General features: G+C 26.5%; 1 protein-coding gene across 1 annotated transcript in view; it reads right to left on the reverse strand.

Annotated features, from left to right (window-relative positions):
• Cbp53E (Calbindin 53E) overlaps positions 1-4,280 on the reverse strand; it is a 45,023-nt gene extending 40,743 nt beyond the window's left edge. Inside the window, exon 1 of the mRNA XM_067286582.1 lies at positions 4,054-4,280. Coding sequence (XP_067142683.1) covers positions 4,054-4,201 — 148 coding nt within the window. The 5' untranslated portion in view covers positions 4,202-4,280. The remainder of the gene's footprint in view (positions 1-4,053) is intronic.
• Positions 4,281-14,291: the final 10,011 nt, after the last annotated feature.

Raw genomic sequence — 14,291 nt, forward strand, 5'->3', positions numbered from 1 at the left:
TAAGTTGTTACATAGAAAATCAAGATGATAAGAAACGTATCACGAGTTTAAGTGATGTATGGATGCTGCATGTGTCGGTGGATGAAACTTTACTACAATTCGTCTTTGTAAATTGCTAGGAGAATATCAAAGGATCGGTTGGTGCGATCTTAGTCCTTTGGGATTGTTCACGGTTGAAAGATATGATAGAAATAGCAGTTGGATAAGAAGTAAAATGAAAGTCAAAGCTATTGTCACATTTTTCTACTTTACTCGTTCGTTGCTCAACGGAAGCGATTCTGCGAATCTAAAAATGTTTAAAAATTTCAAATTTCTCCCTCCGCCTTCAAAAAATCAATAATATTTCGTTCGTTTATATAAAATCATTGATGTAAATCTAATAATTAAACATAACTTTGAAGTAGTTACCTTTATTTTCTTTTAATATACAGTTTTTTTAACTGTGTTTCCCATCATATTTCGTGACTATATACAGCGATTCTACATATTAATACGATTATTTTTATATTTAAAAAGAAAAGTAATTAACAAACTACGATCTGTTTAATTCAGATAAAGCATTATGATGTCTTACACTTATATGGTTAAAGAAAAAAGAAAATATTTTTTTAAAAATTGATAAAACATTAAATTAGAATTTATCCCATGATTAAATTACGTCAATTTCCTTAAAATTTAACTTTAAGATTACGGTATAAAATTTCGTTCACGTCGTTAATTCGCGATTATAACTGAAACAGCGACAGAATAGCTCCATAAATTCAATAAGATTACGATGATAACACGGTATATTATCAATGATCATGCTAAAAATAATTCTTTAGAAACTTAATAGAATATACTATTAGTCTTTTTTTTATTATTAGTTTCAATTCTACTGTTTGCTTTAACTTTATGTTCCATAATTCACTCTGATATCTGCGACTTTCAGGAATTTGCTGCATGCAGCAGCAATGTTACAGTTACAAGACTTTATGAGCTAAAGTAAAACGTTCGGCTTCCTAACTTTCACAAGTTTATGTTACTGAATAGCCGAATCGAATTTCTTTTTTTTTTTACGTTTTATTTATTTATGAAAGTTTAGCAAATTTTTCGCTTGGTTTAGCGCGAAAACAATTTCCACGTTCAATTTCACAATAAAAATACTAAAGAATCTTCTTAATGTTTAACTTATTATACTAAGCTCTACACTTATTTGCTTGTATTGTAGAATTTCCTTTATGTAAGAATAACGTAATGTCTCTTACGTGTATAAAAAAAACTGCATTCACATCATTACTTTTTTTTCTTTTTTGGATAAAATTTCAGATAGTAAGAAGAAAAAAAAATACTCTTTCGACGTAGAAAACATTTATAATTTAATGTTTTCTATCTAAAAATGTGATCCTGTAAATTTACTACGTGTTTCCCCAGTAAATATTTACAGAGGAAGAAAAACGAGCAATGATATAACATCGTAAACGTTTCGATCACTAGGAATGTAAGTCTGCTGAAAAATGAGCTTTGAGAAAAATTATTTCCATTTGAAAATAACTTTAAACAATAATTTCCTGTAAAAATTACCTACAAAAATAAGTTTTAAATATTTTAATTTGATTACAAATACAGGCTAATATTATAACGCAAATAATACTTTGTATTATTCATTAAATGCTGTAAAAGTCGTTTAGTCGTTTTGACTAAATTGTACCACATATTATAAATTTATCGTACATTTTTCGTAATTAATTTTTAAATATTTAATTTAACAGTAATATTAAGGATAAGAACATACAATTTATACGAATTATAGGCCTATATATGTGTTTGTATATATTTTATTTATTTACAACGAAAAAATTAAAAGAAACGAAAAAAATTTCAATAAAATCATCTTTATAAAGACTAAACTAACAATATAAGAGAATAATATATAAATTTTAATAACTTCTAAGTCATAATATTCGTGCAATATCTAAATAATATTAATATGATTTATTTTGTTTCTCTTATTATCTACAAACTAACTCTATAAAGGCTACAATATGAAAATAAATCAAAACGATCATTGAGATAACATTGCTATAAATTTAACGATGACATAATATATATTTAAATTAAGGCATTACATTAATGAATGTTTACAAAATATTCAATTCTGAACATTTTCTTGAATGTCTTTTACATGAAAAATTCTACGATAACGAAGAAAATTAACCTAACATTACCGAAATAGCCTCCCAACATAGTAACGGTATTATTATAGTTGACAGCCAATCTAGTAGTATTATCTATCTTTTAACACATTACTTTCTACGTCACTTCCATCCATATATTACCTGTAAGGACTTGGAGTAATAACTTATAACTAATTTTAGCTTACATAGAAAACAAACAAAATTTTTTTTTCTGGAATAATTTCTATAGAAGAATGTTTATAATAGGATAATATTTGTACAAATAAATAAAAAGACTTAGTGATTGAAGCTTTAAAAGTTCAGATTTTTATAGCAATCTAAGGTTATCTGGGAACCGAACACCGTTAAGTGCAATTAGAACTCTTTGAAGTGGAAGAGTACAGACAAGAAGATCCTACACTATCATCTACAGGATAATTACGCTATTTAGACAAGTATAATGATGGATTTACAAATATCCAATCGCTTAAACTGACGTTTTAATGTTACAATTTCAATTTTATCGGTACAGAAAAATTTTATGTTAAAAATTTCCAAGTTAATTAAACTTTCCAGCGCGTTAAAAATTGATTTTCACAATTTTTTTTATTGATTTAAAGTTAAAAGTTTTATATATTAAATTTAAAAAAGATGAAGGTTAGTCAATAGGTTGAGGAATTCTTAATTCGCCTTACCCCTCTGCGTGATACGCTAATATAGATCAAAACTGTGGCATATCTCGTATCATTAATAAGAGTAAAGTTCCATCTATAAAATAACGATCCTCCTTCAAAATGACAGTACCTGTCAAAAGAAATTTACTGTTATGATAATCGTGCGTCCTGGTTGTTTGTCCAACCTAATTAACTCGATCTATTTATTCCCTGTTTTACAATCAAGAAACACTTTTTTTCTTTCGTGCTTGCAAGTCGTCTTAAGTCAATAAAAGTGTTTATTTTGCCTTGATTTAACTAAGAATGTTCTCTCGAGATAGGGAAATTAAGCTTAAAAAATAACATAGAATACAAATACATTAATTACTTAATAAGCTCAAGAGCAACGTAAATAAGATATAATAAATAATTAAAGTATAAATTTGTTATCGTATAATTTCTGTAACGATATACACGAAATTCAAGTTAATAAATCGATTGTTATGTATAAATAAGATAACAATAATTAAGATAATTTTTTAAAATTTTGAAAGGGAATTAATATTTAAAAATTTATTTTCCTAATACATAACTTATTTGTTTAAAAAATTTACTAACTTATTAATAAATCGGCAATAAAATTCAATCTAAAGCAATATTATAATCAATTACGGATCGGAAATTGAAAATTTCTGGGAATTTAATTCAATTTTTGTATTTTTTAAAACGTAATTTATTTCTTTTTTTAAAAAATATTATTCAAACATTAAAATAAATTACATTTTTGCTCAAAAAAAAAAATTCTTTATTCCTTACAAAACTCTTCTTAATGTCGTCCAGTGAAGTAGTTATTGTTTCGAGCTGAAGAAATGCTCGACAATATGAAGAAAATGTCAACTCTCCTATCTTTACCATTGTTAGAACGGCGAATATAAGGAATTTTTTAAATAAGAGGACCAACCACTATCCAAATTGAAAAACATATTTCACCCGGAAATTTAGCTAACATTTTTTTTCGCGAATTTTCTCATTTTAATTTAAAAATAAAAAGAGTAAAATCGTAACAGAAAAGTTGTTACGAACATCAAACAAATATCGAACAATGGCACGCGTTTACAGGTGTCAAGACTTAAAAAGGGGGCAAAGGAAAGCATCGATTAAAACGTGGCGCAACGGATATTAATGCTAAAAAATTTGGCCACACACGTGCCTGTCAATCTAACAAAAACATCAACAAAACTCACCATCTTTGTCGTAATGACTCCAGACATCCATGAATTGAGTAGCTGTCAAATTTTTCAGTTCGCGGGTATTTTTGTCACGGAATTGTCGCATGAAATTGCTCGAATTTTGCTCCTGTCTTTCATTATCGCTGTCGTCCATGTTGATCATACAGACTGATCGGGAGCTGTCTTAGTTTCGTTGGAAGGTTGTGGAGTGGATACGGGAGCTATGAGATCTGCGCATGCTGTAACGTCACCTATTAACACACCTGCTGCGGACGGCGCGCGCAGCTTTTGTTTGATCCCCTTTTTCTATGACGTCTGATTCTCGTATTGACTAAAGAACAAATTACGTTTAGTCCACTTTAAAATATAAAGGGTTGAATTTTCGATAATTTTATTTTACGTAATTAGAAAATGACTAACAGCAAAACATATCCACACCACATCTATTTAACAAAAACCCCAACAGTATAATTAAAAACTAAGAAAAAAATGTATAAAATTTCCCTATTAAGATTTTTTCCCTTAATTCTTTTAGAATTTATTAATTAAAAAAAATAAACAAACCAATTTCCAGCTTACTAAACTTCATATTTTGGTAGGAAATTTGATAGTTTTGGATAAATCTTTATAAACCAAAATTAATAAAAATCATTGACTAAGTATTAAATTTAGTAGTATTTTTTTAGAGATTTTAACCAGCAAATACGTTTCATAATCTTTACTAATCACTTCTTTATAACTATGAAGAGATTAACGATTTTTCATTAATGCATCTTTATCGTAATAACGAGGGATTACAACTGTCAACAAAAGAATCATTTCGATCTCATTAAACTTTATTGTTTTTGCTTGATTTAATGTCTCTATCTAACAAAAAAACCTCTGTTCTTGATAAAAAATAACGATAGAATGTAACCACTGCTTGAAAAACTAGGTAATTAATTTGAAAAAATTGTCAATTAAGTTCGAAAATTTTCTTTAATTTGGGCATTTCTTTTGGATTTCATATTAATGGCTGACATAGTTAACAAGTGAATAAGAATCTATTTATTTGTATAAGAAATTTTTACCACAAAAAGGAAAAACTGTGTTTTTTTTTCCGCTATGGGATCAACGTTATAACGAGTCATCGTAAAGTTCGTTCCATCTCTATTTAGACTTGTTCCTTTCAATCCATCATTTAGTTATAATTATAGTAATTATAAATGAGCAAAAATTATTTTAATTTTCCATTTGACATTTTCACTGTCCGGAAAATATGTTAACGTTATCTGGTTTAGTAAGGAACTTAACTTAAAAATTATGTTCATTTTTATTTATTTTTACTGGGAAACGTGATATAATAAAATGCCACAACTGTTTTATTATGAGTTATTGAAAAATTAAAAACCTCGCTATAACGGGAATTCGATATAACATATTTATATTAATTTATTCTTCTAAAAAACTTGTGCTAAAGACGACATACAAACACAGTAGCACGATATCCTATGGGCAAAAAGAGCAACTGTCTAGGGTCTCCCTACCAACAGGAGCCCCAAATAAATTTTTTATAAGAAAATATATTTCTCCAGAATATTTCCCAGAAGAAAAATGTCTAAATTAAATACGTGTATGGGGCCACCTAATTCAAATTCGCCAGGGCTCCATGAAGGTATAAAGCGCCATGTACTGTACAGTAAAGTACAGACAAAATTCTAAGCGCTAAAGGAAGTTAAGTGATATTTATTTATCATATTTTTAATATTTGACTTCATTAAATTATTGATTATTTTTAGGAAAAATAATACAAAATATATATTAATATTTTCATATATAAATCTTTAAACTTTTTCTCTTTTTTTACAAAATATTTTTAAGATAAAATATTAAGTCTACTCGCATCCAAAAATATATTTTTTTAATATAAAAAAAGCTAAGAAAAATATTCTTTCGTTAAAACTTTTTTTTAATATATAGATTTTATTTTATGAATTAAATATATCAACTTTGATTAAATTATTTTAAAAATTTCAACTTTAAAAAATGCTAATGTTACTTATAAATTATTAATTTCTAAACATTCTTTTAAAAGGATAATGTTAAAATACAAGAAAAAATAATAATAATAATTTATAAAGAAAAGGAAACATAAGATCATAACGCATTTATTTAATTGATAATCGATTTTTATTTGATTTTATAATTAATTTTATTACATTTTAATATATTTATAACGACGATAACGACGTTTAATCAATTTTTTTGTGGATTAGCAAAGCCATTTTGTATCTAAATTTTACTTTAAAAAATAATTCGAAATCTTTTAATCCTTTTTTACTATTTTTTTCATTCGTCCTTTATAATCTTTAAATATAAAATAAGCGCTTTAAAATAACAATATGTGGTTCTAAACCGCCGTTTCATGCAATATAAATGACTAAGATTTTTACGTAACAGTTGACAATTTGATGAACCCAGACTCGAATATGCAATTTATTCAACACTATAAATATTTTATAAAGATAAAAAAAACTGCACAGAATAAATATATGAAAATCGAAGCCATAAATTCGTAATAATTTTGTTTAACGATGAAATTATCTGTTAAGTATACCATTACCGTTCATAAGATGATAAAATATTCTCCTTTATATTCTTAAATCGATAAATAATGGATTTAATTTTTGAATAGATAGATATGTGAAATTCTTATAAATACATTTATATATTTTTTAATGAATTTATAATGTTTTAAGGTACTTAATATAACAATTCGATTAAATGATATATATATATAATGTTTTATTTTAAAACTAAATCTTATGAAATAAGTAGAATATACTTCTTCTTTATTTATCAATTTTACACGTTTTCTTCTTCTTTAATTTGTAAATAAATAAATATTAGAATAAATTATGAATAATTTTATCGATTTTCTTTAAAACAATAAAGAAAATATTTTATAATCTTAATAAATTAAACAAAATCTATACGAAGATGTTATGCATTTATTGGAATTTTTATTTCAATTTTTAGAATATTTTTACATAAAAATCGATTAAAAATTTGTCAACCGTTGTTGTAAACATAAATATTACAATTGAATTAGCTCATCTACAATAAAACTGATTACTTTAAATACCTTATTTTAATCTTAATTTATATTATTTGTACGTAATCTTACTCGTTTATCTAAATTTAACAGAAATTTATGCCTATTTTTTTTAAAAATGATTAGAAGAAATATCGAAATTTCTTATAAATATAGCACATTATAAGTTTTATAAATTTAAGAAAACAAACAAACAAGATTGATTATTTCTTTTAAAACTGCAAATATCAATTTTTATAATGTTTAAATTAATGTTTAGCTTCTATAGAAAGGGGGAGAAAATATTCTATATTTTTTTTATAAATATTTGTAAGCCTATAAACAGAAAACCCAACGATAAATCTTTATCTTATTTTTATATGTTTGCCTATTTTTAAATGAGGTGTCCAAAACAAGATTTATAATACTACATATAAAAATTTTATCTGCTAGAAAAACTAAAACGAAGCTTTATTTGCATTATTTAAAAGCAATATGTATATAAAGCATATACATCTTTAATCGATAATATTTAATGTAGATAAAGTTTTAAAGCTTTATACATAAGTTATTTACTTACTTTACGGTTATACATAGTGTCGTAGATATTAAATTTATCCATATTTTAAATTTAAAATAAGAGAAAAGAGATGAATGAAAGTAATCTTTTTTTATTATTTTGGTTAGGAATGGCATAACAAGTTATAAACTCTGTTTAAACTTGTTTATATTTGTGTGCATAAGTCGAAATTTACTTGGAGGATTGCTTAAAATTGAATAGAGTTCAGTGTATTAAATTCTCTATAATGCTTCCTGTATAGAGTACACTATTAATAAAGTACTTTTCAGAAGGTGTAAAGGCAGAAAATTAAGCAAATGTGTTGTAAACGTACATACATTCCGGAAGACTGAGTCACAAGCTGAAATTCAACTGAAATTCTCATAATGATGCTTAACTGAAAACATTGGAAAGTAAATTTAAAATGTTTGTAAGAAGACTCATTAATCAAATCTAAATTCAATTTGGATTTGGCATTGTTGTTGCTCTACACCACAAGATATTTTATCTATTCTTCCGAAACTATCACGCCATTAAAGATCTGTTTGATTTGAAACTATGCCGTTAAATTCATCTTATAAAATGTATTGAATAACAGGCCTATAGGTAGTTATTAAGAATAGAAACTCATATAATATATTAAATCTATAGCTGTATAATAAAAATTTACCGTAAAGATTATCTATTTTCAATTTTAATAAAGCAGAGATTGAAAATAATAACCAATAGGATTAGTGTTTTTACTGCATTCGTTATGAATGAATCTTAAAGGATACAATTCTTGTTCCCGAAGCAGTTTATTTTCTTATTTATAAAATATCGTTAAGGTCATAGTTCAAATTTTTTGCTTCAATTATTGTTTATTTATTAAGCCAGCCTTTCAGATGTTTCGTGAACATTAAAGCAACCCGACTGCTTAATTTCAATTATTAATTTCAGTATTATATAATAAATATTGTAAGAAACGAAATAGTGTTATAATGTAATTAACTAATTAGATAAGAGAAAATTATATAAATATATTTAATTCTGAGAACCTTACTTCAACTGTTTGTTAACGAATTAATGAATTAAAATATGTACTGTATTATGTAATGTACAGTACTGTACAGTAGCTGTAATATTGATTCAAATAGTAATCGTAGAGTGGAAATTCGGGCTAATTTTATATAATAATCTAAAATTGCAAACTTTCGATGAAAAATTGTACTGTACAGTACAGTACATTTAAATGTACAGTACAGTTTTTCTTACGTGGATTAGAGAGGTCTCAGATCAACATGCATCCTCCGAGATCGGCTGATGAAGAAATTTAATGGTGACTTTGTAGGTATCTTCAGGATTTTTTCATGCAATTTGGAGGCCCTCCCCCAATTTCTTTACAGTATGGACAGTGGCGTAGCGTGGGTGTCAGTCGTCCGGGGCGGAGGAAAATTTCGCCGTCCCCTTATTTAGGTATTATTATTATTTATTGTGAAATTTTGCCGCCCCCTTAAAGTGCCGCCCGGGGCAGGCCGCCCCTGCCGCCCCCACTACGCTACGCCACTGAGTATGATACAGGCATAGATATATAACAAATATATTAGGAATGAGCAGTGAGATGAGACCCCTAAGAAGGTAAGGAGCCCGACCATTATGGGTATATCCACGAATTAATAGTTTTCTAGTTATCGTATATTGTTTACAAAACAATGTATATCCAACCACTCTTCGTTAAAGTACAGTACATTTGGAAGAGAATGTTGCAAAGGAATGTTTTCATTTCATTTCGTTTCCTTTTACTACTTTCAATATAGCATTGTTTTCCCTGTTGAATCACTATCCTTTATTTATATAAGATCCACATTATATAAATAAGGGCTTCTGCTGCAATTAATACAGTACAGAAATAATTTTTCATATTAAAACTACCTATACATTCCGCGAATACTTATTAATATAATCTCGTATAGCAAATTTCTCGAGAGACTACTACAGTGTAGATATAATTTTAAACCGATAAAAAAAAAGTTAAAAAATAAAGAAGAAACTAATATATTTTGAAGTAGTTGATGCGTAATCAGAATCATTCAGTTATGATTTTCGTGATTTGAAAATATCATCTTCAAAACTACTTCCGAGGTTAAATGAAACATATCGTAATATTAAATTCGCAATCTGTGAAACGTATTTGATTTTACCTGCGAGTAATTCTAACTTTCCGACATAATTCAGGAATTATAAACATTTTCTAATAACAATCGCCTATTTGCAATTAAAATCACTTCATTCATCATTCATTTAAACAGATTTGTTTATCATTTATCAAACTAAACAAGAAAATTTCCATATTTACCGATTATATTTGATATTTTTTTATCTTACAACGGTTGATTTCGTATAAAGTTTTGCTTTTATATATTAAAAAATTAAAGAAATAATTATAGAATATGTAAATAAATCTAATATATAATACTCGAAAATACATATTTAATATTATAAGTCTCACGAATCAGTATCATGCTCGCTTATATAAATAATATATTTAGCGACATAGAAACAAAAGAGACGAATTCTCCTATAAATAAACCACGAAAATAAATAAGAAGGATTAGTAAATTTGATTTTAATTCGTAAATTATATTTACGTTAGCATTGGAAGGTGCGTAAGAAGTGTTTAAAAATGTAGAATAATTTTAGTTACAGTTAATATTAAAGCATATTGTAATGAACTAAATCGATTTTGATTTAAATGTTCATGCAAATTATTCGTATATACGTTATATAAATTCGATATTTTTCTTATAAACGAGCATTTCTCTTGGAATAATACTCGAAAAAATGACTGGAAAAATCAATGACAAAACGTGATACCGTGACGACTTAAGTCAGATGAAATTCCTTTGAGTGATAAAAATACGTGACTATTCTCGAATACTTTATTTTGTTTTTATTTTTACTTCATTATTATTTTTTAATTCATAAAATTGACCTTCAAGAAAAGATATATTTAGACGTTTTAAGATCATAGAAAATATATTTATTCAACGAAACGTATTAAATAAATGCACTTTTTATATCTAATTAGATAACTGCAATTTATTTTCTGGCATTTAACATTTTAATATGGAAATGTAGCGCTTCAATCTTAATTTATTTCTTGCTAGTTTTAGAAAATGCTTTAATTTATTTGATATTTTAAAATTTTCCAAGAATCACTGACTAAATCCGAAATATTCCTGGTTAAAAAAAAAACAAAAATTAATTTAGAGAATTTAAGGTATACAACAGATGATAATTCTTATTTTATTTAATTAATCTGACAAAATTGAAAATTTTAATTCAATTAAAGTAAAGATTTGTTTTTTTTTTAATTTTAGCAATATTTTATTCATAAAAATAACTAGAAATCGAAAAAGTTTCGTCGTTGGTTCTCTCGAGAAGTAGTCGTAAAGGAAGCAAAATGAGGAACGTTTGTCTCCCTTACAATACTTTAAAAAAGACAATTTTGTATAAATGATTCGAAGTTTTAATTTTTCAATATTTCATTTCAATAATTCAAATTTATTCGACTCCATTCTAATTACAACAGTTCAATTTAATGCAAATTATAGTACCGTTATCTGTTTATTATAATTCGGTTTAGTGATGATTATATCGTAATTCTGTCTATGATAATTCAGTTTTGTACGTTTTAAGGTATAATTTTAATTATATTTCGGGTTTTATTCTGTCAGCACAATGATATAAATCTGCAGTTTTGTTATAGTCGTAACGATTTAATATTTATTGTGATAATATAATAATCGAAATTCAACAAAATTAAGTTTGGATTTTAATATAATAGTTCTGCTTATAACAATTCTCTTTTGTTCTATATTACTCCAATCTTGCTACTCTTGTTGAGCTGCAGTTTTCAAATTGCAGACAGACCTATACATTCTTACTGTCTGTGTGCCTGTCTATCCTTCGTTAATCTCGAGAACGAAGTTAGATAGACGAAAATCGAGGCCGTTTATGAAAAGTTTAGAGACCGGAAGCCCAATTAACTATATACGAAGTTCCGGTTTGGTCCGTAAATCATCTGAATTCAATTCAAAATTTACTGGAGTACGAGATGATTAGCATGGCTCGATTGTTAACAGACGTATGATGTACTATACAGAGGCAAGACACCACTAAAATACTTCAGCTGCAATATCATAGTTTTGCTACGATTCAATATCATAATTCAAAATTTGATTCTGATTACGATGACAGGAGAACTGTTATTACTCTCTAGTTAATCGTCAATTATTCGGTTTATTATCTGTAACACGTATATATAACTTAACATTGTTCACGATAGTATACGTTTGTTATTGTTGTTTTTATACAATAACAACAACAATAAACATAGCAGTATTTGATACGGCAAAAAAAGGCAACGAATTCTGTCTCGAGAGATCCTATTCGTTGTTTTATAGTAATGAAAGGTACCTGGCCCCCTTTCTGTTCAATGCTTATCAACTTTACTAGTGAGCGGTATCTTTTGGGGAAATAGGACACCGGGGAGTAATGACGGACATCGGATCGATATTCTGTTTCTACAAGTGTCCTTCTTTATACAAGAAATTTCCCTTTTCCTCTCCCCTCTCTTCAATTATTTCATTTTAAAACAATACAGAAAGCTTTAACGTAATCTTAAGCAATTGTAAAAAATAAGATAAACTAAACATTTTCTAAAACAAATCAAGCAAACCCGTTAATTCATATTTAATGTGAGTTATTTAATTTTCTCTAATGTTTAAAACATTCCATTAAACTTGTTCATTATACTTGAAAATTTGAATAATAAATATAGACAAAACCTTACGTAAGTTTAAAAGTAATATCTTAATGTGATTTTAACTGTTGGTAATATTTTATTTTAAGAAGAATGACTATTTCGATCTAACAGGAATTTAATAAGGATTAATGTTTAATTACCACCAGCTTTAATATTAAAGATACGGTTGTTACATATATTATAATTATCAATTTAATTTAGTATTTATATAATATAAAAGTTATTATTCGTTATCAATTAAATATTATGCAAAATAAATAAAAACAAATGATTGAAGAGACTCGTTTATTAATTCAAATAGGAATCATATCTTTGTAAAGATCATTAAAATATATATATATATAAAGATCAAAGAGAAAATTTTATTTCATAAAAATCTTATTTTTCAATGATTTTTTTATTCAACAAATCATCAGTTAACGAAGCATATTGTATTTTAATAGCTGGGTAAAGAAAGCAAGCTGATTGAATATACAATATCTTTGATGCTTCTCTTTCATTCTACGTTTATTCAAAAATACACATTCTAAAAAATAATTAACATAATTATTTTGAGAAATTGCAAATAAGTCCATGCATGTTTATTTATTAAATAGTAAGTACAGAGTATTTTTTTTGTTGACTGTTTTCTCAATCCATCAAATCTTCCTTTCTATAATACTTCTATCTCATCTTTCCATGTGTTCTTGTGTCTCTGGTATGTATCAAAGGAAAAAAAGCCTTTCATAGCTGCTCATTTTCTGTATTTCTTTCATGTATTTCTCTAACTTAATCCCCTTTCCTTTGATATCATCTACATCCTAATCCATTAGCTCTAACATATATATTTTTTTCATTCATTTCGATCATTTTCTTTACATCATACGTAAAGAAAATTTAAATATTCATCCCTTAAAACATCTCGAAATATTTTTATTTAATTTAAAAATAGATTTAATCAGATTATTTAAAGGATATAAGCGTTCTATTTATATCAACAGTATTTTTTTTGTTTGTTTGTTTCACTTTTGTTAGGTAACTTTGTAAAAATTTACATTTAAACAAGCGTATGAGATAAAAATATATGTAACACGCACAAAATTCGCTTAGGGGGGGAAAAATATAGATATAAAACTCGACGATTCGTGATTACAAATCACCGCTTTGTGTTGTTTTCCGCTCCAGAAGTGCTTTATCTGGAATCACACGAAACATTCCAAACATTGTATCACGTGTGATATAATAGCAACAATATCTTTTATGTTTTCACCTCCAAACGACTTTCGAATTTATTTTAATAATTTACGGATTTAATAAATCATGTAGAAATTAAATCACTCGGGAACTTTCTTCTAAAAGTAAGCACACGATTCGTTTTAAATCATTAACACTAGAAAACACTACATTTATTCATTCTTTCGTTCTCGTTAGTGACTATTTTAATAAAAATGGACGATGAAGTAATGACCTCTTATCAATTAATTTTGTTTTTCTGTCTTTCGTACATCGCTCCTTATAAATGGTGATTCTATCTCACTTCAACTTACGCTCTTAATCCTGCTCATAATGCTCCTACGTGTAGAAAATTCAGAAATTATTTTAAATAATTATAGGACCTAGCAGAATTCAAAAATGATTTTGTCCATATAAAATATCATATAAAAGCTTCTAGTTTTGTACATCAATAAGGTATCCCTTAATTTCTTCCTGAATTGCAGTCGTATACGGGCAATATATTTTGAAAATATCTATTAAATCTGTGTTTATAATTCAAAATTTCATTCGTTTTTATGTAAAAACGTCTTTCTGCAAATGAATTAAATAAAATCTAATTT

The sequence above is a fragment of the Centruroides vittatus genome, unplaced genomic scaffold (genome assembly GCF_030686945.1).
Source record: "Centruroides vittatus isolate TY-2023 unplaced genomic scaffold, ASM3068694v2 scaffold_373, whole genome shotgun sequence".
Lineage (NCBI taxonomy): Eukaryota > Metazoa > Arthropoda > Arachnida > Scorpiones > Buthidae > Centruroides > Centruroides vittatus.